Source organism: Balaenoptera physalus (assembly GCF_965194825.1).
Source record: "Balaenoptera physalus genome assembly, chromosome: X".
NCBI lineage: Eukaryota > Metazoa > Chordata > Mammalia > Artiodactyla > Balaenopteridae > Balaenoptera > Balaenoptera physalus.
The window spans coordinates 74,317,999-74,345,819 of record NC_138903.1 but is presented as its reverse complement, the minus strand read 5'-3'; the positions used below and the strand labels follow the sequence as shown (position 1 = coordinate 74,345,819).

Sequence of the window (27,821 nt, the reverse complement as noted above, 5' to 3'; positions counted from 1 at the left end):
TCTCAAGTCTTAAGATGGGCAACTTTAAAACATTCCATCACGGTTTTAGCAAAAACAAAATTTTGAGGAATAATCATGCCATAGTCATCATAATTGTTTAAATTCCTAGCTCATGTTGTTAATGCACAAAATTCTACAAGACACTAAACTGCAGACAAAATTGCCTAAGAGCAATTTTAAGTGAAGTCTTTTAATGAGGGACACTGCAACACAACTTTAAATAAACTCATAAAACCCTGAAGTGCAATAAATGCTTTTTATTGTATGCTCATTTCAATGAGTAACATTTAGAAATAATCATCGCACGTAACAGTGACAATCTTATTTTACAGCGTGTACATCATTTACAACCACATGACACACAATTTTAGATTTCCAAATTTAATATTCTGAAGTTAAGAAAGATAAAAAATTTATTCTCAAGGAACTGATTCTTATCTGGTGCAAAAACAGAAAGGTGAACATTATTTAAAACACAAAGCCACAATATAGCATGAAGTAAAATTACATTTTAATTATGTTTAACAGCTGAGTGTAAACATGAAGCAACTAAAACTTAAAAGTACACATCATATGCATTACATTTATGAACAGGATTTTCATTAAGTTTCCCTAAACCTGCTTTTTATATTAAGCGCCATGTTGATTTGCAGCATGCTAACATAAAGCATTGTTAAAGGGATGCATATTTTAAATTTATACACTGTAAACTGAATATCCACCTCCAAGCTCTACTGGCAGCATAGTGTTTTGTTAAATACTGCATAAATACTGCATAAATACTGCCTCATATTGAAAATGCATGTTAATAATATGGTATATAGATTTTAAAAATCAAAATTTTCAATAATGGCGTAAAATTGCACCTTTAAACATTAGAGCAAGTAAGACTAGAACAATCATACTTGCTATGACTGTCCTAAAAAAACCTCTAAACATAATATTTAAGAAAACTGTGTTCTCTCAATTTAATCTTTAGATCATTAAGAAATATAGTGCTAACTTTGCAACATTACTGTTGCATCCACTTTAGAAAGCCACATTTGACTCAAATATAATTCTGTCATGTATGCCACACTGAACAACAATCAACTTGAACATCAGAAAAAGGGGAACTTTAATCTTTAGACTTCAGTACAGAATGCTATATTTTAAACATCCTATCCTGTGATAAAATCTTAGCAGCTCTGAAATTCTTTTAAATAGTATTGAATTAATCTAACCTGTTTTCCAGTGAAATTTCTTTTGATGAATACACAAAACTTTTGCCATTTCTGGAATTCAATTTCCAGGTACCATATAAAGGCTCAATGACTAAGTGACTAATGGATGACTGCATTTTATTTCCCCACTTCATTTCTAAAACTGCATAAAAGTGACACTTGCTTGCGATAGCAAAGCATTGCTAAACTCCTCAATTAGATATGATCTTTTCAGAAACATCTGTCTCTAGTATGATCAGCCAAATAAAGTGGTTGTCTTTGCTCTTCCCCTCTGTAGCTGAATTATGCTTATAATACTATTAAATAGACAATAAGGTTTTCTGCAACCATTCTATGGTGCTCCTTAAATTCTTTAACTAATTTCAAAGGGCTATGAGATCCCCTCTCAATTCAAATATCTTAAGATCTTTAATAAAAAGAATGTAAATTTATGATTTAATATCAAGCTTTGTAACCAGGTGAAACAGTTCATGAAATTATCTTCCCATGTAACATGTCATATTTTCTAAATAGCTTCTTTCTTTATATTGATCTTATTACATAAGAGCCTCCTTGTGGTGCCTCATAATATGCTGATTTTTTTCGGATGGTCTTCGGAATCCCTTCTTGCAGAATTCACACCTGTGTGGATAGTCTTTTGTATGTATTGATATCACATGTCGTTTAAAGCCAGATGCATCTGTAGTGCTGTATTCACAATACTCACATTGGTAAATCTTCCTTCCAGTGTGAGTCTTCATATGCTTTTTGAGCTCATTTTGTTGTCTGAACCCTCTTTTGCACCTTTTACACTTCAATGACTGATCCTTAGTATGAACTGAAAGGATATGACCACTAAGAATAAATGGATCTGATGTTTTAAAGTCACAGTGCCTACACTGATGAATCTTCCTACCCTTATGGATATCACTATGCTTTTTGAGCTCAGAAGGACGATGGAAACCTTTATCACAGACCTCACATTTGTGAGGAAAATCCTTAGTGTGGACAGATATGATGTGCCGCTTAAGGTCACTTGAGTTGGTGCTCTTATGGTCACAATGAGGACACTGGTGTGTCTTATGTCCTTGAAACAAATCCAGATGGCGTTGAAGTTCCCTCTCATCACCAAATGCTTGGGGACAATGCTCACATTTATATGGCAAATTGTTACCATGCTTAGACTTAATGTGAGTTTTCAAATTTGATTGATCTGCACACCTGAAGACACAATACTGACATTGATATGGCTTCTCACCAGTATGGGTTCTCATATGCTTCTTGAGTTCAGAAGGATGTCGAAAGCCCTTCCCACACTCAACACAAACATGAGGAAAATTCTTGCTGTGAACAGCCAGTAAATGTCGGTTTAACAGTCCTTGTTCTGCAGTTTCATAGTCGCAGTATTTGCACTTGTGCATCTTCGGCTCCTTGTCTCTTAATATAAGTTTATTTGAACTCAATGGACTAGCCTCTCTGTATCTTCGTGTGTATTCCGTAAATTCATGGGTTTTGTCAACTTTGCTTATAAGCTTATGGCTTTCTAAGTGGTTATGGAAACTCACTTTCTTGTTAGTTGTAAAGTCACAATCTGTACACTGATATTTTTTTCTCATCAAATGATCAGGATGATTCTTCATGTGTCTTTTCAAGAATCCCCTGGATTTAAACTTTTTTGTGCAAATATGGCAAGGGTATACTGTCAGGGGCTGTCCATCAGGGCCTATTATAACAGCTAGATTTAAAAAAACAACAAAAACAAAACAAAACAGGGAAGTTGTGAAATTTGGCCAGACTGTTTTAAACAGTTTTACCACAAAGGCGGCAAAATTAGCTGACATTCACAATGTGAGAACTATACTAGTAGAATAAAATCCCGTAAGATAAAATGCACATTGAAAGCAATTTATAATAAAGTAGCTCACTAAAAAGTAATGAGCAGCATTCTACTATAGACTATTCACCTGCCAAAATGCTATATCACATGCACTTTGTAAACTAGAAATAGGCACCCTTTATTGTTAAACCAATCTGAAAATTCTCTTTAAAAACATCATTTGGGTAAAAAGCAAACAAGCATAGTTTTATTAAGTACCAGTAGAACATTTAAAAAAACCCAACTATTTAGATCAAACACAAGTAGGTACATGGGAGTAGGACTAACTACACTACAAACAACTGGCATATTCTTGGGTTACAAAAAATACTACTGCATTTCAAATAATTATAATATTCATCGAGTAATGTATTAATATTTTACCTGTTTGCCACTGCCTCGTTTCTCCCCTTCTCCTCTTCTTAGCTTTTTGTTTAAGTACTTTGTTTGTATTAATGCTATCACAAATTTGAAGGTATTGTGCTGCTGTACTACTTCTGTTTTCTAATGTTGAGTCCAAAGTATTTCCTGGAAAAAAAATCGATACACCATTAAACTACATATATTTGTACTTTTTTGGTTTTGGTTAGATGAATTAGAGAAGACATGGCATTCAGTTGCCATTACAGTACTAAATTTCACAAAGTACACCCATCTTCTCCTTCTCTCTCTTTTATACTCTTACACACACATGTGTATATGCAAATACTTTAAATATGATACCATGTGAAAGTAACTTCAAAATATCTCAATTTATTCATCCTAAAGGAACAAACTGATAAGGTGAATGAAACATAAGAAACTGAATTTTATGACCCTAAACAAAATCTTGATATCAGATCAATTTCTCATCGATGAAGGCTGATGAAATTAAAGAGATTTAGCAAAGAAATTTACACATGTCAGTTATCCAATACAATCATGGTAACTGTAATACATGACAAACAACAGATTTCTTGTATTTATGCTTTAGAATAGTTTACTTAATGTTAAAAGTATTAAGATTGATTTTTTTAAGTGTTAAGATAAATGTGGCAGGCAATCTACTGCAATTTCAGTGGGATCAGTGTATATGGAATAAAGTACTTAATAAAATCTCAGTTCTCACAATCTCTTGTGTTATGCAATTCAGTTTAAAAGTGTAGCCCTAAGAAACTGTTTAGCTTAAATGCTATGATATATATGCCTCTCATTAATTCCCCTGAAATCTACAGTTAGAGAGTCAAATACCTCCTAAAGCTAGAAACAAAATAGACACTTTATCATAAGAAAAAGTCTCCTTGTGTAAGAAAATAAAAAGAACTATCAACCATGGAATAAATAACACTATATGAAGTGTATTAAAACTAAAAAAAAAAATTTACACTGACACATGAACTTTATGTAACAGCTATATAAATCTACTGGTTGCCATAGAAATTTAAAAAATACTTCCATCCCAAGGAAGACATTAACAAGTGGTTGATATCATTGACAACTTTTAATTCCATGTCAGAATAATTCCTATTTTATAATTTTTTCCATAGTAACTTTTTTATGGCCCATGTAGTAAGTGGCCTGATATTTGTATCTTGAGGTAAATCTATTTTTTTAATTTTTAATTTTTATTTTTTGGCCATGCTGCGTGGCATATGGGATCTTAGTTCCCCAACCAGGGATCAAACCCGTGCCCCCTGCAGTGGAAGGGCAGAGTCTTAACCACTGGACCACCAGGGAAATCCCGAGGTAAATCTAAAATGAACTGCATTCACAGAATAATACACGCTATGTCTCTATATAAATTAATCAATTTCCCAAAGAGGTAAACTCTTCTAACTAACTAGATATGACCAGGCAAGTAAGAGTCTAACAAATGGGTCTGTACACACAAACTAATAACTCTGTATCTACCAAGCAGTACACAAAACCAGCTACTTAACTTACATCTCACATATAATGCTCTCTCACCTGATGACTGACAATCTTCATACCTTCGAGAAACTCTTCTTTCATCTCCTTAAAAAAAAAAGACGAATTAAAAACTGATAGACTGAGTATAATGATTACTAGTAGATCACATCTTAATCTACAAAATCTTACTTTGATCACCGTTCCTTGGATTAAACATTTTTTTGTTGTTGTTGAGTTCTTCCACTCCCATGGATTAGATAATATCACACACTGAAAATAAGGGCTGCTGTCAGCATCCTTCGAACTACTAACATCTAGGACAACCTTACTTTTCAAATAAAACCTGGGTAGATATTTCTGCAGAATGCCCTCAAAATTGAAGATGCTCAATAAATGACTGTTGAATGAATGAACCTTTGGAAAAACCAAGTTAAGATACATTAATGCATTTGAACAACAAAATTTTTCAAAGTAAAGAGTATACCTGGACCATCTTGTAAATTAAGTAAGAATGAGATAAAATAGAAAGGGAAAAAATAACTTGATAAATTTACCTTTCATTACGTACTTCCTAGAAGAGCACACCTGGATTTCTGTTCCTTTTCAAAACCCCAATATCTTATTATTTGTGGTGTTAAAACATAAAATAAGTTTTTCCAAAAGGGGAAGGATCAATTTTCAAAGGATATTCCTATTTTAGAAAAATAAAACTTTTTATGGCACTCACTTATACATGTAGGATTTAAAATAAATCCTTCTGAAAAACAAAGTGCATTAAGCAAGGTTCATTGTAAATAACGCAAGATATGTGGTACAAAAATTATGTAAGTAACTAGAAATGAATCAGTCCACAGCAAAACATTTTATAGTATTAGCCAACTCATGGGGGGCATTAGCACAGCATATTTAATGACCTAAAGGCTGATCAAATAGATATGTTATGTACTTATCAGGTGAAAAAATGCCAGTGTCCTACCATATGTCGCAGCCCAGACAACAGGGACAATTGTTTTATTAACATCAGAGTCCTCAAGCTGAGTCTCAGGGAGAGAAGTTCCTTCCTCTTCCCCTACAATGACTTCCATGTAAACTTCATCTGCTATTTCAGCGCAACCTAAATTTTAGAAATAATTGCTTGTTTATAACCCCAAGTATTTAATAAATGGGTAAAAATTTCCAAACGATTATCTTTCAACTTTCAAGATTTCGATTTGGTTAATTTAAAAATTACATTAGGCACTTCGCAGGCTGGTGCCACTAGGAGACAGTAATTTATCAAAGTTCTTATCCTCCTCTTAAAACCTAGTCCTACGAAAATGACTTTTAGATTATATAAAACGTGCGCCTGAAATATATTGACTAATTTCACAGTCCACTGGGCATTAGGAATTTATAAGAAGAGTTGTATTCCATAATTCTGCCTGATAGTTCTTCAGAACTCAGAAGGCACTTCCCATAGAATCAGTACTAGAAAGTGGTCCATGCTATCCCACATGTAAATTAAATGCAGTACTGTACATGCAATGAAAAATTGTCAAAAATACTAGTAATTGAAAAAGAATTAAAAATGAAAGTAAGTAAAACCATAATATACGGTTATAATATAAAATGCTGGCGGCTCAAGGCTATGTGGACACCCATTAACAGGCAGGATTTTCAGAGACCCTACTGAAGACGAAAGCATTAAGTGAGACATTTAAAAAAACATCGGATTAGTGTAAAAGAATTTAAACCTAGAAGGTCAGTAAGTATATTTTATGTGAAATAATCCATTTGGATTTAACGTAGAAAATTGGCTTGAATTTACGCTTTTCCTTTGATTCACATACAGGGATTTTCTACTAAATATTTTTTTCTTTTTTTGGCTGCGCCGCGAGGTGCGGCATGTGGAACTTCCTCAACCAGGGCTCGAACCCACGCCCCCTGCAGTGGACGCATGGAGTCTTAACCACTGGACCACTAGGGAAGTCCCTACTCACTACTGAAAAATGTGGAAAAAATGTGGGAAAAAAGTATCCCTCTTCTCCTAGGTTTCCCTTCTTTCAATTAACCAGAAGGAAACATTGGTCTAAGTTTTGCACATCCCTATGGAATTCTGGCATCAGCTAATCTAACCTTCAGTCTCCTGACCAATGAGTAAAAAAGAAAAGAAAGAATCTAGAGCCCAAATAGAAATTAATTCTTTTTCTCTCTAACCAAATCCTCTAGACTCATTTGTTTTGACATTTTCAGCTGTGTTATATTATTCATGTTTGTTTGGGATTGGAATTCAGCTCCCTATGACTTCTAGGGGAGGAAATCTGAGGAGTGGGGATCATAGTGCAGTATAGGTAAAGCTAACTATTGTCAAGGTAATGCACTGAAGTGGAGGCTCTTGCTCTTCTAGGGCAAAACAAAGTAGTTTTTGTCTCAGCATGGCAAGAAGACAGAAAAAGCCTTAGGGAAGGGCTGCATTCCTACACTGAGGTGAGGAGAAAGTAGGAAGAAAGAAAAACATCTTCATAAGGAAATGTGTACCATGGCAGGAAAGGAAATGTGAGGAGCTTTTTTCACCCTGTGGTAATCAGCCGCAAGAAACTTTAAACAGCAACTACTTGGAGACCATCAATGGCATAATAAGTAAAAATCCTGGTGGCTTGATTTGGAAGAATACTTACTCAGCTAATCTCTCAGTGGCAGAAGGAAAACAACCAGCTAGCCCTTCTACTGCTAAATTCAGAGAGAGGTCAACAGTGCTCACTGCCATGTACAAAGATCACTGACAGCAGAGTTAGGCAGACATGAGTTCAAATCCTATCTTCCTCGTTTAATACTGGAATGACCTTGGGCAATTGCTTAACTTCCCTGAGCACTTTCTCCTTCCATAAAACAGGGATAATACCACCTACCTCAGAGATGAATTATGAGAATTAAATGAGATATTATATATGCAGCATATTCAATAACATATACAAAGTAGATTCTCAGTAATTCCCTACATATTTCTGGGCTCTCCTAAAGTCAGGAACCATATTTTGCTGATCTCTGTATCCCTAGTATCTCAGACACAGTATTTTATGTTTGCTTATTTGAACAATACATGCATGCACGGATAGTCAAAAGGACCCTTTTCCTTTAAATTAATTATAGCGAAGGGTCAGACTTATTTTATTGAACTTTGTTCCTATGTAGTGCTTGAATATGAGATTGCTTTTTTTTTTTTAAGAATGCATGATGACTACTGATAAGTCACTACAGTGCCTTTTTTTCTTACTGATATCATCTTCTTCTTGAGAAGAATCTTTAACTGCCATGTAAACCATCTTCTCCCGCTGCATTCGGCTCTGGTCAAGCACTCCAGCTACAGAATGCCCATTGGTGTACTCACTCTCTGTGACAATTTCCGTTCCACCTTAAAAGTTAAAACATGTATCAAAATCAGTAAGTATCATGGAATAATTCCCTAAATTAATAAGAAGGATACATAAAAATATTTTCCTTTAGAAAAATATTTCCCCTCAAATATTCCAACATAAATTTCTAAGTGTCAAGAGAATTTTCTTATAAATTGCACTTTAAATTTTCAGTCATCACTAAGAAATAACAACAAATGTTAACACTTACATTACACTTGTATATGCCAAGCACTATTTAAGTCTTTTACATGTATTTACCCATTTAATCCTCACAATAGCATTATAAGGTAGTTACTACCATTATGGCCATTTTATGGATGAGGAAACTGAGGCAGAAGAAGGTTAAGTAATTCACCAAAGGCCACTCAGCTAAATGGAAGAACTAGGATTAAAATCCAAAGCACCCTTCCTCTGGCCTGCCCTTAAGTACTCATAATTTCCTACTCTAAACCAAATCCCCTCCACTCATATGTTTTGAAATTTCAACTGGAATCTTCTACTCAAGTTTAAAAGTATCTAAGATGACTTGTTCTCTATCCTTGCTTTATATTTATATATATAATTTTTAAATATTCTATCCCCAAAGAAACCTTTTATAAGAGTTGCACTTTGAAGACAATATTAGAACTTAGTCTCCAGAAAAGAGAAGTTCTAATTCCTAACCATTATAGCAATAAATTAAAATTATTATTTGTACCTATTTCAACGTCATCTTCAGCCTCAGCTTTAAATATATACACTTTTATTACTTCTGAACCAAATCCATCTTCTTTAACATCTTCTTGTGAACCATCACTGCTGATTTTTAATGGTGTGTTCCCCATATGCTCTAATTTTTCCCCAACATCATCCACTGTAAAATATAAACAGGAAACTGTTTCAGTCAAAAAGTACCATTGACATTTAGTGGGTGTTAAGTATTAGTGCAATATGAAATAATGTGTTAACCACCTACCCACTATATTCAATTAATGACCTATTATGCAACCATTAAAAGTGGTATATTTCATGAAAAAAAGTATACAAGACAGATATACTACATGATCATAATTATATAAAAGACATAATCACAGATTTCAATTTATGTATATGAAATACTCTTAACCATACAGCTTTAATTAAAGTGGTTTGGGAAAAGATTAAATAATCTTCCATTACGTTCAACATTTTAAGCTAAATCCTAACACCAAAATTAATAACAAAAATTAGAACATAAAATATATAGTACTCATGAAATAAGCTGACATAAACAATTCCCAAATTAAATAGCAGTATACTAAAACCAATTAACATATGAAATCTAGTAATTAAAAAAAGAGAAAACAGAAAACCTGAATTATTTTATAAAAAGGGCTTTTCAAAAATCATAAAAATAAAATCTTAGTAAATACTTTTAATTCCTGTTGAGTCAACGAAAGGCAACTTCAAATCAGAAATTTTGTATACTTCCAGGTTTACCATTATATGATTTGCTTCAAATCATATATAAAATAAAGCAACAATAATTACTTACATTTTAAGTATACTTAAAAATTTGATTCTTTAAGAATAGCATTTAGTTTCAAGTGAATACTGTGCATAAACTATGCAATGAATACATTATATTCATAAAGTTTGCTCTTTGGACATAAATATTAAACAATATACTCCCCCAAAGATTATATGCCTACCATTTTTTATTTCAATGCTTGTCCTGTCCCCATAAAAACTGAAATGTAACCTAAACTGGAAATCTGCTCCTCCCTACTATATGTATCATAGTATCATATATGAAACAAAATCATGAAGGCTTGACTATATCTAAACAATTCCAGAGCTACTGAAAACAGAATAAAGTGACATTAAAAAGTTTTTAACTCAGTACTCTTAAAATATGAATTTCAGTAAGATCTAAATGGGTCAAAGTCTAGATTTTCTCTACCTCAGTTTCAAATTTGATACATGCAAATTCAAAAATATTCCTTTGGCCTTTCAAAATGGTGAAAACACATTTCAGAAATTCTTTTTACAATGTAAAACTACTTTAACTTTGTGATTAAATATAAATGATTCCACACTAAGAGTTCAAATAGTTTATTGTCTATGAAAGAGAGTACCTAAATGATCAAAATAAACAGAAAAAAAAATTTCATTCCATCATAAACCCTAATTCGGTTAGTATTTTTTTGGCAAATATTTTTTTCACAATGGGACAGATTAAAATGAAAGAAAAAAAGATGAGGAAGAATCTGATATTACTGGTTTTTAACAGCCTCTCTTTTAAAATACGTTGAATAAAACAATGAGATCATTAAAAAAATTAAGAGGTAAATTAAGTCTTCAGAAAAAAAGTACTTTCTCATTCTTGGAAATAAAGACATAGGATATAAAACACTCAAAAAGTGTCCAAAATATGAATTTCTTAGGTTGCACTAACAGTAAATTAATGAAAAAAGTACTCTCATCTGATAAATACTACTTTATTACACTTCAATGGTTAAAAGTAATCACAGTTCCTCCTGGGATAAACTGAATTAAAACTGTAATTCACAAAATTAAAACTCATGAAATGAAATAGACATTTGTTTGGTCATTTCTCAAAAGTTTTGTACCATAATTTTTGCTTTAAGTGTTGAAATTACTGGTGCTATTCTGATTACATTTATACCTTTCCTCGAGGTCCACAGTTTAATGTATCCATTATTTTCTACTTAATTAGATTCCTCAGAATGAACAATTTTGAAATGTATTGAGTAATTAAACTTGTTCTGTATTTTAAGTTCATAGACGATGATAGTTATTAAATATGTTATTGTACAGTTTTAAGAGATAAACCATCAACTTCACCAAGATTTATTCTGTATCCTTTGTTATAGAAAGTACAAAGTTAACAAAGATTTAACAGGCAATCAACAGATTTTAGAAATAGATCCTGAAAGACTCTTCTTTACGCAGATAGTACTCAAAATACCCAAAATTCAAGCTTAACCTTTTTGTTATAAGGCTTACAACATTCAAGTCCCACGGTGTTGTTTCCCATCCCACATGACATCCCAGCCAGTAATAAGTGGGTAATATTATATACAACGCAGAATTCTACTGGTGCTAAATATAACATTAAAACAGTAAGTTGCGGGGGGTGGGATGAATTGGGAGATTGGGATTGACATATATACACTATGTATAAAATAGATAACTAATGAGAACCTTCTGTATAGCACAGGGAACTCTACTCAGTGCTCTGTGGTGACCTAAATGGGAAGGAAATCTAAAAAAGAGGGGATATAGGTATACGTATAACTGATTCACTCTACTGTACAGCAGAAACAAACACAACATTGTAAAGCAACTATACTCCAATAAAAATTAAAAAAAATAAAACAGTAAGGTGCATTATTTGCCAACCCTACAAAGTTTGCTATCGTTCAATATTCTTCTATAGCCCATTGGTACAATTTGATTAAAATTTCATTTTAGCAAAATGTACAGTATAATATTCCTTTTAAAAACTAAGTAGGCTTTTTACTGTACCCCTTTCATGTTACATCTACCAAAATTATATGGTGAATATGACATCAGTATAGACTATAGCTGACCCTTGAACAATGCAGGGCTTAGGGGTGCTGACTCTCCACATAGTCGAAAATCCATGTATACCTTTACAGTTGCCCCTCCGTATCCATAGTTCCGCATCTGCGGACTCAATTAACCTCAGATTATGTAATACTGTAGTATATATTTATTGAAAAATATCTTCGTATTAGTGGACCCACACAGTTCAAACCTGTGTTGTTCAAGGGTCAACTGTATATTGATGTACCACAGGGATGCGGTGAGGCAATGTGTAATGGATCCGTATTATGCAATGATGAAACAAACAAAAATTAGTAATATTTAAATTACAAAGGTGTTCCACTCCCAGGTGTATATATCCAAGACATCTGAAAACCTATGTGCACAAAAACTTGTACATGAATGTTCAGAGCAGCATTATTCATAATAGCCAAAAAGTGGAAACAACCTAAAAGTCCATCGACTGATGAACTGATAAATAAACTGTATATCCATATAATGAAATATTACTCATTAATAAAAAGGAATGAAGGACTGATGCATGCTACAACATGGATGATCCTTGAAAGCATTATACTAAGAGAAAGAAGCCAGACACAAAAGGCCATATATTATATGATTCCATTTACATGAAATGTTGAGAACCGGCAAATCTATAGAGAAAGAATTTGGATTAGTGGTTGCCTGAGGAGTGAGTGGAGTGGCGGGGGTGATTGCTCAAGGGTATGGGGATTTCTTTTGGGGGGAAGAAAAAATTCTAGAATTGATTATGGTGATGGTGATACAATTCTGTGAATATATGAAAAACCACTGAATTGCACACCTTTAAGGAGTGAATTGTATGGCATGTGAATTATATCTCAATAAAGCTATTATACTAAAAAAATACAAAGGTGTTAACTTTTCTCTTTTACCCCTGAAATTGGTGAGGTTTCATGACCTCTCCCATAATGACCCTACCAATATATTTTGCTTTATACAAAATTATTTTCCTGAAAGAAATAAAAACTGATTTTATAGGTAAAAAAAATAATTTGAATGCATTATATTGGTTCATTATTTAAAGGAACCCCCTTTCTCCGGTGAAGCTTTTCATAAAGAAAATCATCACCCATAAATGTTTGGAGGGTGTTTGTTAGGTATTTTTAAAGAAAAGCACACCTGGGATAACTTTAGACAGATACAGTTATCCTATATTAATTTCCAAGTTACTTGGCACAAGTGGAAGAGCCTAACCAACTGCTAAGATAAAGAAATTGTGACATTTGGTCTGAAAGTGGAAAAAACTCAGATGCACCTCAGAGACTGAGAGAAGACAAACTCCCTACCACAAAAACTCAGCTGCTGATAAGATTTCCTTACAGGAATAGTTAGGATTTAGGAATAAGATAACAGTCTGTTTTAAGTCCTCAATTTTACCCCTTGAGTAGTTTGAAGATATCTTGGAAAAAAAAGAGGACTTTTAAAATTACCATTGAGACATTTCAAGGCAATTTATTCTCTAACTCCTGAAAGATTCAATGGTCAACAGAAACCAAGAGGTAAAAAAATGAATTAAAGATTAAGTGATGAAGAAAAAAAAGGGAAAACTAAATAAAATAAAATAAATGAAAATGGTTAAAAAGAGTAACTAGTCCCGGGGCTTCCCTGGTGGCGCAGTGGTTGAGAATCCGCCTGCCAATGCAGGGGACACGGGCTCGAGCCCTGGTCTGGGAAGATCCCACATGCCGCAAAGCAACTAGGCCCATGAGCCACAATTACTGAGCCTGCGCATCTGGAGCCTGTGCTCCGCAATAAGAGAGGCCGCGATGGTGAGAGGCCCGCGCACCGCGATGAAGAGTGGCCCCCACTTGCCGCAAATGGAGAAAGCCCTCGCACAGAAACGAAGACCCAACACAGCCATAAATATAAAAATTAAAAAAATAAAAAAAAAGAGTAACTAGTCCCAATTTGAATATTCTAACCATTATAAAAAGTTAGGGATCTGGGTGGCGAGAGAATGAATGATATAAAAAATATTTAATTTTTGTATATTCTATTTTCTAAAATAAAAAATTATTTAAGTTTTAAAGGGATTTTTTTAATAAAGGAATGCCTTCAAATTTTATAAAGAATAGACCCACTTCTTCCTCAAGCTCCATCAATAACTTATCATGAGATTTTTTATTATTGTTGCTGTTCAGGCAAACTTACCACTTAAAATGAGAATAAGATATTTCTATCTTCCTCATTCAGATAGAATGTCTTAAGGACATCGTAAAGCAGTCTGAAATAAATATGTTTAAAGTATTTTTGCATAGACTATACAGACATATAGACAACAGAAAACAAACACAGGCAGAACTGTAGAACACAATCTGAGTTGATTATTTACTTTTCAAGTATTTAATTCAAAAAACTAATCATATTTCTTAACATGCTATGCTTAAACTCCTAAGCAAAACTGAACTGACAACTCCAGTACCTGTCATATTAAAAAGAAAGCAGTGGTTGCATGAAATAAACTTCCCATTTTGAAATATATATATTTATCATTAAAATATTGTCACTTAATGTTCTTCTTTGAACCTTCCAAATCTGTATTTTTGTTCTAAGATATTAATAAATTGCATTATTTTACTCCATTGTGGGTATAAATTTTCATAAATTAAAAACATGAACAAATTCAAAAAAGCATCTCAACACAGCTTTGAAAAAAATTATTTTTCAAAAAGATCACCCCCATGACTTTTATTGAATAGATCCCCATCCCAGAAAACCTGTCCATGTTATACATAAATTACTACCAAGTAATTATGGATTTTAAGTTTCACTTACAAGATATCATTAAGTAGTCTTCAGAAGTGCTCTTGACATCATCATCATCATCATCATCATCATCATCATCATCATCTTCAGTTTTAATAGTAACTGTAGAACCAGGAACACCGCCAGCTGCTTGAATCACAGTTTCTGTATCTGAATTAGTTACAAGAACCTCCTCTGATACCATTGTGGGAGAGTCAACTCCTGAAACACAATCTTGGACCACATGTTCTAAGTGTCCATCAGGACCAGTAACAAGGTCAGCCACAAAAACCTGCTCAGGTACTCTAACAGTTTCCGTAATTAGCTCAGACGTCAAGATGTGATCACCATCATCTTCCTCTAAATCTTCTTCAATAGCAACATCAGCCTCAAGTACGGCTTCAGGAACAATTACACCTTCTGTTACTACATCAGTCTCAGTGATGATATCAGGCCCATGGACAACTTCAGCTGCGAGGCCATGATCAAGAGTTATCCCATCATCTGTGACAACATCAGAAACTAATACAGCCTCAGGAACTGAAACAACAATATGGTCTCCATCGATATGCGCAGTACCAGCCATTCCAGCCACTACAATACAAACAATTATCCAAAAACAGTAAAGTTATTTTATTAATTAAAAGTACTGTATGTATATATCAGATGACATAAAATAGTTTTTAAATATGAAACAGTCCTGGGCAAACTATCATTTTAAAGAACCACTGACAATTTAACTGTAATAAAAATCATCACCAACCAGGAATTGGGGTGGAGATGGATGAAAACGATGTTAGTAAAATCTAAATTAAGAACTTAAAAAGAATGTACTTTATTTTCAAGTATAAAAAAAAAGCTACAATGAGATATCACTACACACCAATTAGAGTAACTAAAATAAAAAATAATAACACCACAGGTTGGTGAGGATGCAGAGAAACTGGATCTCTCATACGTGATGGCAGCAGCCACTCTGGAAAATAATTTGCCCAGTTTCTTATAAAAAACATGCGCTTACCAATACAACCTAACAATTGTACTCTGTGGCATTTCTCCCATAGATGTTAAAATATGTTTACACAAAAAGCTGTACATAAATATCCATAACAGTGCATAGTAGCTATTATTCCTAGTAGCAAAAAACAAAAACAAAAACACAACAACTCAAATGTCCTTTAGCAGGTAAATGGTTGATTAAGCCAACTCTGGCACATTCTTACTATGGAATACTACTCAGCAATAAAAAAGGGACAAACTATTGATACATTCAACAACCTGAATCAACTGCTAGAAAATTATGCTGTGTGAAAAAAGTCAATTACCAAAGGTTACTGTACTGTATAATGTATAAATGGAATCATTTATATAACATTCTCAAAATTCTCAAACTATAGATATGGAGAACAGATTAGCAGTTGCCAAGGGTGGGGGTGTGTGTGACTATTTTGGCATAGCATATATATGGTGACGGAACCATTCTGTATCTTCATTGTGGTGGTGTCTACACAAATCTATATATGAAATAAAACTGCATAGAACTATATACACTCTCACACACACAAATGGTGAAAACTGAATGAGATCTGTAGTCCCATTAACAGTAATGTACCAATGTTAATTTCCTGCTTTTGATACTGTACTACAGTTATTATAAAGATGTCACCATTGGAGGAAGATGAGTAAAGGGTATACAGGACCCTATATACTATTTTTTCTACTTCCTGTGAGTCTAGCATTTCAAAAAATTAAAATTAAAAGGACACACAAACATAAAAGGTTGCTAATATGTTAAATTGAGTTAATAAAATATGACAAGCTTAATACATTAGAAAATATGTATTATAAACATAAAAGTCCCTGAACTTCTTTATTTTACAAGAATTACTATATTCAAAAATGGAAAGCATCCTTTAACATCTGATTTGAGGAGAAAAAAAACAACTCATTTTAGACAAAGATTTGGTTTATTTAAAAAACATACATACAAACTCTAAATTATATTAAATTCTAAATTAGTAAATCTGCAGGAATAAAGTTTTAAATAACGTTTTTCTTGAGTAGCACGGTAAAAACCAACTCCTACCCCCCTTGTAAATACTGTAAGAGTGTAAAATTCCTTCATGAGTAATTCTGTTACATTCTCTCTGAGGTGGTATAGTAAACAAATTAACAGAGTTTGTGGACCAGGTTACAACAAAATTACCTACATGAAATAATCCGGTACAAAGCCTTTTCTACATAATGATCACTTTCTATACAGTAATACCTGAAAGAGTACCATTTGTTATACACTGTTCACTGTTATTAACCAATTCATTATGGAAGTTTGTTAGCAAGTTAGGATGGAGACCAGTAAACACTACTAATACCCTAACACATCAAAAAATAAGGTGAGAAGGGAAAAGCTGCCTTTCAGGATTATCTTCCTTTCAACCCTTCTGTAGCCTTCTCACTATTCTCAAACTCTCACCTAAACCACCATATTACCCAAAAGGACACAGCCTCAACCTTGAAAATCTGGTAGACAAAGGGAGTATGTATAGAACAAGTGCTTTCTATTCACTTGTTACTCCACTGGCCATTTTTGGAGACAGGGAGAAGGTGAGGTTCAAATTTAGTATTCAACCAGACTGGAAATGTGGTTTTTAGCAGGGAAAAATTAAATGTTAACCCTATAAAATTCACAGTATTGCAATTCTATGTATATGAACAATGAAATTAGTATTTTATAAAATCTTTTCATAAGTTAGACTTAAAATATGGGAAATCCCATTTATTTTAGAACATTGCTGGAGAGTAGTTTGGTTCCTGAGAGTAGACACTAGGGAAGGATGGAAGGATAGAATAATGCTAGTGCTGGCTTGGGTTCAGATTAACCTGTTTGGGAGGATTCTAAGAAGAAGGAATAAGTGTTTTTCAGTTTACCTAGTCTTTACTCTAGCAGGAACTAACAGGTCAAAATAAATCAGATCTAAACCAAAAAAATCCAAACATCCTTGTTTGCCCTGAACAAAATAATTTAAGGATCTTAGACCAAGAATTGATGGGTTCCTCACAGGGTATTGGCAGATTACTCAGACCAAGATCCAAGATGTCTTTTATTAAATTTTGCTCTTTCCTCTTATCAACTCATCTGTTAGATTTCACTGACTTTCTAAACAAAGTCACTTATTTTAGCTATACTCTAGCTATATTTATTGAGTACTATGCACCAAGCAACCTAATACTTTTACATATATTATCTCATTTAAGCCTCAGAACTGTGTAATAAGGTGAGTGTTATTATCCCCATTTTAAATATGAACAAACTATGGTTTAGAGAGGTTAAATAACCTTGCTCAGATGGGAATAAAGATGCAGACCTACTAGAGAATGGACTTGAGGACACGGGGAGGGGGAAGGGTAAGCTGGGACAAAGTGAGAGAGTGGCATGGACATATATACACTACCAAATGTAAAATACATAGCTAGTGGGAAGCAGCTGCATAGCACAGACAGGGAGATCAGCTCGGTGCTTTGTGACCGCCTAGAGGGGTGGGATAGGGAGGGTGGGAGGGAGGGAGACGAAAGAGGGAAGAGATATGGAGATATATGTATATGTATAACTGATTCACTTTGTTATAAAGCAGAAACTAACACACCACTGTAAAGCAATTATACTCCAATAAAGATGTTAAAATAAATAAATAAATAAATAAATAAATAAATAAATAAATAACCTTGCCCAAGGTTCAAGCTGGGAACTGAACTCAATTGTTTTACTCCAGACTGGCTTTTTTTTTAAACTTGCCTAAATGAGGAGAATAGAATTTACTTATTCTAGAGAGTATTTTTTAAGGAATTTATAGGGCTAATCAAGTGAGTGACTTACTAAAGGAAGAGTTTGAAAGAGAAAGAATAAGAAGACCTACCATAGAGTCACTCGTTTAAAATTTAAGGCATTTAGTAAGCAGCATTAAAGGGCATTAAAATTTATCTCACTAGGTAGCAAATTATAAATGATATGAAGATCTTTTAAAAAGTGTGAAATCAATTAGATAACCAGATAACAGTGAGAAACAAGTCATTATTTCAAGCATTCCCCTTTTTACTAAAGTTATTTAATTTAAATGTGAATACCTGGAACTTCACCAGAAAGACAGCATAAAATTTGGTATTTCTTGGGTCCGTCTTGGGCCACCATCTAAGGTTTTTTGCTACTTAAGTCCCAAAGCTATATGGACTTTTTTCAGCAATAAAATCTTAAACAACAATTAAATTCAATGGCACAGATTCCAAGGGCAACTATGATACTGAGACACGCACAAGTTATTACATAAAGCATACTACTGTAAAATTTAAACTCTGAAGTATCCTTCAAAAGAAACTGGTCCAATAAACTTCTGAATTAAATTAATAGTTCAGATTCTTAATATAGTAGCCATTTCATACCAACCAAAAACCTTACAGAATTTAGAGATCCTGTACCACACAGTGTGTTTGCTTGGCTAGCTTTACCTATGTATGCTAAACTCTTATGTTTCACAAGTATAATTAATTTATGGCATTGCAGATATCTAAGTTTTGATGTTAGCAAAAATTTAAAGAGAATGTTTCTAATTTCTAATCAATCTTTGAATTTGGAAAGCTTAGTATTAGATATAATAAGGGATTAATTAAACCTCAAGACACTGAGGAGGAACAGTGGAAAGAAAGGTAAGAGGAACACCAAGCAAATATTCACCAGCACCAATCAGACATTTTTTTCACTCTTTGAAATGAATCAAGTTTTACTTGCTAATGGGCAACTTCTTCAGGAGTGAGGGGGGTTCTGGCACTTTACCAGATGCTACAGGGTAGGTAATATTTTGTATTAAATGGAGAAAATACTGCCTTTCTTCCATTTAAAAATATCTTATTTTTAAAAGGTAAAAAATTAAAGTTGAAATTTCAACCAAAACTTAATTTATCACACTGAGTTTCAAGTGTTCCAGAATTTGAAAAACTATCTCTAGCAAAGAATTCACAAAATTCTTTGTGAAATCTCTTATGCTTCAGCCTTTTGTCCTTCTTCTAGAGTTTATTCTTATTTTTTTTTTCACATAAAATCACTTCTAAGTCATCCATAATCAACACAACTCACTTCTGACTCTTTCAGCAGAATAAATCCATAATTCCTTTCTATTTCATCAACTACACAGTCATCTCGATTCCCACCATATTAAATCTTAATCTATGCATTGCACCTTTACCATCAGACAGAAGTGTCAAGGAATCAGAGAACTGGGGAGGACATTAAATGTTTTCTAGTCCAACCCCTTCATAAAAGTAAAATATGTAATTTGCCCATTTACACAGATAATTTAATAGGACTGCCAAGACTAGAATCTAGTTCTTCTGGCTCTCATTACTGTGGGCTTTACAACAGGAGACAACATAACATATTCAACCATATTATCTGAAAACAGTAGGAGCATTTTCTTAATTGAGTAAAGTATCACTTGTTGTAATCCCCCATTCCTAATTTCATCTTTAACAATTCTACAGTATCTCATGTTTCTGTTTACTTTTTGTCCCAATTTGCCATTTGTCTTTTCTACTCTCACTCTGATCTTTTCTTTAATTCTTACCACCCTATCCCTGCCTCTTACACTTCAGATACCTCTCTCTTCTATCATTCAGACTGAACCTGTCCAAATTCAGTTTCTTTGTTGACTGTCAAGGGAGTCTTATCATCTTCATCAAAATGACTACTGTTAAGAGGCTACTGAAAAACTTGGCCACAAAAGTGGGGAATTTTTTTTTTTGAAAAAAAGAAAAAGGTAATGCTATTAGTAACAACTTTCTGAGGATATGGCATCAGAATATAATTAATCACCTAGTGCAAGATATTCCTCTATCACTATATAAGCATCTAACTTCTTTGAAATGACTGAAGTACTTCCTTTTCCAGCTTTATTAACAATGCAACTTAAAATGTATTTTATATTTTAATACTTCCTACACATGAGAACTGATGCAGGTATTTATGCAAATTGAATTTTTCATTTCCAATGACATATTACCACTATATTCCAAGTTTCCTTACCTCAACCTTCCCACAAAATTATAAGAATGATTTTATCTAGACTACTGACACATAGCTTTACTTTAAGAAAATAAGCCCTACAAATGTATTTTCCTGGCAAAAGAACAATTTTTCATTGTAATTTCTCCCCTTCTCCAATACAGTTTTGATATTTAGTATGTTCTGACTTTTAAAAAAGAAAGAAAAAATATAACAAAGAAAATGCTTTACCAAAATCCTGCATAATCATGGTATGTGCCATTCTAGAGTCTGATGTGTGCAATCCAAGACTTCCACCACCTGAATCCATACTTAGCAAAGTTCATTCACAAATCTCTGTAAAAGAAATGGTTTTAAAAATAGTTTAAATACATTTAGGCCAAAGTCAGTTGCTTTGAGAAAATAATGCAATTGAAAATGTGCCTCTCAACCAGGTGTGCAAATCTCATTACAAAGGAAAACAAAACAAACAAACAAAAACCTTGATTAGATGCTTTATGTGACAACCATAAATAGAAGAAGGGTCAAATGGAAGTAAACCAAAGATAATGGAGAATAAGCACAGTAAGGGTGATGAGCCATAGGGAAGTGATAGAAGCAAGCAAAAGAACAAAACTGTAGCACTGAGGTTCCACTTAAAATACAGGTTATTAAATAAGAAGAAAAAAGAGAACAAGATGACAACAGACAATAGTTGGGATATTTATACATTACTAGAGGACTCAGGTGTCTAGTATTAGTGAATTTCATCCAGTGGCTCTCATCCATTTCTTCCAGACCCAGCTCAGCTCTGCAGCGTAGTTCTGCAGATAAACGTGTGTTTCACCTCTGGCTCCCGGGGTTCTACTTATAATGTAAAATGTTCTATCCCAGTTTCCCTGGAGTTCTTTGAGCCAGTAAGGACGTCTGGCCTTATTCTACTACATTCTCTTGTCTCACAGTTTTGAGGACTCATGAAACATGACTGCTTCCTAAATATAGTGGAGATAAGATCAATCACATACAAACATTTAGTAAATTGGTTCTTTCAGAATATCTTTTACTTGTAATTGTATGACTAATTTTTTCCATTAATGATTAATAAAGTCACACAAGCCTCAACAAGCCTCACGCTAGTTTTGAAAGCAAGGGCTCAACCTATTTCATTTCAAATGACTTATCCTATATTTAAGATCACCGGATCGTATGGAACCTAAAGTCAGGTTCTGTAACTCAACGTATTTCTTACAACTACATGTATACTTCGCTTTCAAACATAAGATTCTAAGTAAATCAACCAAAAAGTCTGTCAATTTCATAAAACATTTCCTCATTTTTAGTTAGGGATGTTTAATAAATTGGGCTATATCACACAAAAGATGAGGTTGCATCATTAAGTTTTAGAAACTTTTAGAAAGCTGCCACGTAAGACAACTTAATCTATCCTTAAGTACCAGAGATCACTAAGATTTTTTCCCTTGTCTTAAAATTTGATAGGTGTAAAAGAGGCAGGAAAGTTTCACAGAGTAATCTTTATTAACATTTGAGTCATGTATATCAAAATCCTACAGCAGTAGGTTACTTTTCTGTATATTAAAATGATTCAAACAAAATTACTTCATGTGTGAGCAAAATTACAAATTTTTAGAAACTCTTAGCTATATTTCGCTATCTTTTTTCAAATACCACATTATTTTCTGCCTTCAAAATGAAGTCAAGAGGGGCCAAGAGAGTTCACAATAAACTACCCGGGGCTTCAGAGAGATAAATTAAAATGCCATAAGGACTTATTTTTAACATTTAAAACAGTGTACTATTTCAAATTTAATTAGAGTAATTACTTTCTTTATCACATGACTAATAGAACAATTACAGATGTCTTTAAAATGTTTTAAACACTTAATTTTGTTTAATTATTAAAGATAAAACATTAAGTAACTTGTTAATCACCTTAATATGAGTATCCTGAAGAAACTGTTGATTTTCTTACATATTGTAAAATAAAATCTGCAGCACTTTCTTTTTGTTATTTTTCCTTCTGAACTATGTTACTTTCTTTGGAAAAACGTTCTTTTTACCTATTGTAAAAATACATTCACAATTAGATATTTTAAAACATTTTAAACCAAATCTCTTACACAACTTAAGAATTTTTCTTTACACTTTAATGTGCAGGGTGAGATTGGAAGGGTTCATATGCTCAAAACTGCTAATCTAAAAAGCAACCGAAGGGATTGCAACAGAAACAACTACCTAAAACGACATAAGCAACGTTATTTCACTTAGAATTCGACTACCTGATTAAACCAAAATCTTCCCTAAAGCATATTTTAATAATCACTAGCAATACCTTATTTTGGAAAGTGAAAGAGAACCAACCAAGGGCAAGCGTTACCCTTGCCAAATTCATAGAGAAAAATCAGCACTAGTGCTCAATGAAGTGTAAAAATTTTAACACACAGTGCAACTATTACGGGAAGTATCACACTGTAAGAATACCAAATAAATAAATTGGAGCACCTTCTTCCCATATAGGAAGTTTCAATAAGATCAATAATGAATGAGGTATGAGAACAGCAGTGTGTTAAGGATTCAACAGCCAATAGATAGCTAGGCTTCTCAGTCTTCTCAAGAGTGTATCTCACATCCTTATTGAATGGAGGTAACCACCAAGTACTCTTCAAGTAAACATCTTTCCATAAATATGTGGGGAGCAGAAATCAGAAAACAAAAATCAAAACAAGACAACCCCCCCCCACATTTTACTCTCATTCGTCTCCTCGTCTCCTCTAAACATAGTTCACTCAGGACCTAGCTTCTCAATAATGTAAATAGGGTGAAGGACAGGAGAGAAATCCTAAGGCGGCAGAGCAAGAGAATGTGAAAGTAGTATTAGCAGAGATAGGAGACAAAGGAGCCCTGGCAAGTAGCAGTATTGCAGCTTTGGACGCAACCCTCTTCCCGCAGAAGTCTCCCTTTCCCATGATCATGCCAAGTTTCAATCATTTTGAGCAGAACGCACACATGTGCCCTCCCATATATTACCCATCTGCCTGGATCTTCAACCAAACAAGAGAACCTTCGCAGTGGAAAGTCAAGAGACCGAAGAGACAAGAATACCCTTTCCCCTCCTCCTGCACTTGGTGCAGCGGTCGCCACCGCTGCTACCCACGCCGTGCTGCCCAACCCCTCATCCTCCTCCTGCTACCTCTGCCCCGCTACACGGAAGACGGTGGCTGGGAACCAAAATGGTGGTGTTTTAACGGAGGCGACAGTTGCCGCACACGGCCCCCCACCCCCACCCCAGGCTCTGACGGCTCCCTAGCCCCTAAAATGCCCGATTCAGTGCCACCTTCTCGCAAACGCCGCCATCCCTCGCGCGTTCCAAGGTTACCATCCGCGGCAGGCGGGGGGCGGGGGCGAGGTAGGGGTAGTGCAACCGAGAGGAATATTGCGGGGGGGGGGGTCGCCGAGAGAAAATGCCAGGGGGCCGCCGCATTCTTCACTTCACTGTTTTGTTTTCCGCCATTTTCCCGTCACCCTAAACCACCGACGGCCTCCACGACGGCTCTCGCCCCCGGGGGCTCTGGCCTTGGGGAAGAACGGATCGGCTGAGGGGGAAGTAATTCTCTCAATTCCTCCAGCCGCCCGCTGCTGCTGAGGAGAAACACTGTCTGCCCGAGGGGGAGGGAACGCTTAGGGACTAGACGCCACTTCCATTGTTCCCTTCGTCCTACACTACACGCTGGGTGGGAGCCTCTCCTCAACTCACGCTAACGACACTGAGCGCAGCGGACCCAAGTCCCTCTACTTTCTCCTCAGGAGTCTCCTTACCTGCAGCCGCCACCGCCAGTTGGCTTCTGACCGCGCTCCGGATTTCTGCGGGGGGCGGCAGCTGTGGATCCGTAAGCTCCTCACATTCGGGTTTCCGAGGTTCCGCAGCTCGAGCCAATCACAAGCTACTCTGCGTCTGGGAGGCGCGCCGCCTAGTCCTCCTTTATATCGCGGCTGACTTGCTGAGGTTGCATTACGTCACGCTCCCCTTGCTGCAGGGTAGGGGGCCGAGGGGGGAGCGCGCACGCGCGCGCGGTCGATCCAGAAGCCCGCGCTGGGTTTCTGCCCGGAGACCCCGCGGACTTGCAAGCCGGGGCTGCGCCACCGGCCGAGACCCAGTGCGCAAGCCTCGATCTTGGCGCGACCCTGAGGAGTTTCCGTGGGAAGATTTTCTGTTTTCCAGGTTTCTCAAAGGAGAGGAAGAGGGGGAGGGGGAGAATTAATATCTGAATGGCCACTCACTGAACCTCTCATAGATGTTGGATACCGTTAAAAAAAATCGGCCCTACCCTCGAGGATTTGACCAATTAGGCTGACCAGAGTGATAAAAGGTTTACCTCCCCCAAATGAAACCCTTGTGTGTTTTGCAGTTTCCCTCCTTCATTTCTTTTATATTTCCTAATGGTAGACAATTCGATGAAGAAAGTAAAGTGAAGAAAAGCATAGAAGGGAAAGGTGGACAAAGGACCTAAATGAAGTGAATATTAAATATCTTGAATGTGTCACTTTTAGCTTGTGTCTGAACAAAATGGGAGAACAGTGAGAAATTCAGTGGTGAAAAGAGTGCGATGTGACTAAAAGGTTGCATTTGCAAAGGGCCTTATGTTCTGGAAATTTAGCTTTAGTACTATGAGCATTTGGAATGAATAGCAGAGTTTAAGGAGGGAAAGGGTACGATCCTTAAAAAAAAGGAAAAGAAAAAGTAACATTACCTTTGCCTAAATAATTTGAATATTTTACAAATAAAACGTTATTTTTCTCCATCAGCTAGATAATTTCTCCATGTCTCTATAACCTAATATACCACTAAAGGTTTTGAGAAAAGTAAAAGAGACACGGTGTGAAAGCCCTGGCACAGTATCTGGCTTATAGAAGACCGGGAGTCTGCAAACTGTCTACATACAGAGCCAAGTAGTAAATATTTTAGGCTTTGAGAGCTATAGGGTCTCTGTCACAACTATTCAATCTGCAGCTGTAGCCCCAGTGCAGCCATAAACAGTATGTACACATATTGAGCATGGCTGTGCTCCGTAGAACTTTATTTATGGGCACTGACATTTGAATTTTGTCATTTTAAAGTGTCTTGAAAAATTATTTTTCTTTGAATGTTTAAAAACTATTTAAAAATATAAAAAACATTCTTAGTCTCAGGCCATTAAAAATACAGGCAGCCATCCAGATTTGGCCTGTGCACCGTAGTTTGCTGACCCCTGTAGGTATTATTTGTTTACACTTTTATTTTCCCTCCTAGATGAAGAAAGGTATTTTTATGAGTATATTCCCATCCATGCTGTGTTTCTACATTGGATACCCTGGCAAATACTATTTGAAAGGTCTTCTCCCAGTGACAATTCCAATAGGAGACATGGAAAAATCTGAGAAAGATGTGGGGTTTTTACATTAAAAACCTTTGTGAACAGTACATTGTGGTAGATAATTTTTAAAACCTGAAGATCATCCTTGCTCTTCTCTCTTTCTCCAAACATCTCTTCCATCAAAATGTCCTGAGACTTCTACTTCCTTAATATCTGTGGAATTCATCCAATTTTTTCCATTCCTAATATCATTACCTTGTTCTGGTTCACATCCCTTCTTATCTGGATTACTGCAACACCTTCCTAACTTGTTCATCTGGTCCATTTGCCATCAAATCCTGAAATCAAAAATCACCAGATCAGAAAAATATCTCAAATCAAGCTTCCTGACTCCAATTTCATTTCAGTTGAGGCCCTCAGCAAATAGGTCTGTGCAATAGCCTCCTAACTCATTTCTCGGCTACAAGTCTGTCTTTACTCCACTTGATATCTTTTACTGTGTAAAGTCTACACCACCACAAAGATCACTTTGCATAACAAAACAAACAAAACTGATATCTCATTCCCCTGCTTAAACATTACTGTCAATTCCCACTGGAAGTCAAGGATGATATTCAGGCAAGGAGAGAAGGAGACTTGTAGGACTCCCAGCTGGGCAACCATGTGGAAGACGATCCAACATACATCTTTTAGATATTTGGTCAATATTTATTTGAAGGGTAAATTAAAGACTATGTTAAGGATGGCTGTTTGTGCTATTATTTTAAATAGTAAGTGTTGCTTTTATAGTCATGCTTCAACGTTTTGCAGTTTCACATTAGCCCCAAGACCAATATTAGTTAGGTGCTATAAACTCTTTGTAGTTTGTAGCTTGCTTTGTTTTGTAGCTTGCTCACTTCACTCCCTCTACTTCCCTTGGTAGTCTTGGCTAACTAATAGTGTTTTGCTATGGTACATTTATAAACCACATGTTGCTGTCTCTCCTTCCTCATGTACTTCCGAAGTCACAGTTTGTCATCAGATACATTCCCTTTAACTTCAACCTGTTCTCTGAAAACTCTTAGACTCCTTGCTTTAACTGGCACCTGGCCATCTCCCAAGGAAATAATCTAAAATAAATTAACATAAGCATATTGAGAATCATCTAGAAGACTGCTTTGTAACTGAACACTGTCATACATTATCAACACTCACATTTGTTTTTGTATTTACAAGCACATCAACACCAGAGAGTACCACTTTAATTGTTTTGGGTTGATATGAAATGAAGGAGTCAGACTTTGTAAATTGTATGGTCTGGTCGTATACCAGGTGTGCTGTACATAGTACAATTTCTTGGTAGTTGGAATAAAGTGGTGGGGCAAGTGAGTCATCCCACAGTATACAAAAAGATAAGATATGCTCAATATGCTATTGTGGAGTCATATTCATGTTATGAAATATAATTTACTTTCAGCAAAACAGTATAATGCATAGCATTAATGCTGTTAATTTATTAGTTTTGTTGTTTATTGTTTTGGTTTTCTAATTGTATAAGCACCATAAGCCTACGATATTTATTTATACATAGCTCTACTGTTATTTATGTTTAAGTAACATTATAATAAAACTAACTTAAATCAACATTGACTACAAATATTTTTCCTTTAGTCTATAATAAAAATATACAATATGATGCACAAAAAGGTCTCTAAATACTATTCCACAGAAGAAGTATGAGGA

The 27,821-nt window shown here is 35.0% G+C and overlaps 1 protein-coding gene across 1 annotated transcript; it reads right to left on the bottom strand.

Moving 5' to 3' along the window:
* Nucleotides 1-765: 765 nt before the first annotated feature.
* ZNF711 (zinc finger protein 711) lies at nt 766-27,821 on the bottom strand. The gene is given in 14 exon segments (XM_082447370.1): nt 766-2,937; nt 3,463-3,606; nt 5,026-5,073; nt 5,158-5,184; nt 5,187-5,236; nt 5,238; nt 5,945-6,082; nt 8,222-8,359; nt 9,061-9,216; nt 14,733-15,296; nt 20,983-21,087; nt 21,466-21,722; nt 22,681-22,808; nt 24,565-27,821. Coding segments are annotated over 11 exon segments (2,523 nt in total). The 5' UTR covers nt 21,062-21,087; nt 21,466-21,722; nt 22,681-22,808; nt 24,565-27,821; the 3' UTR covers nt 766-1,759.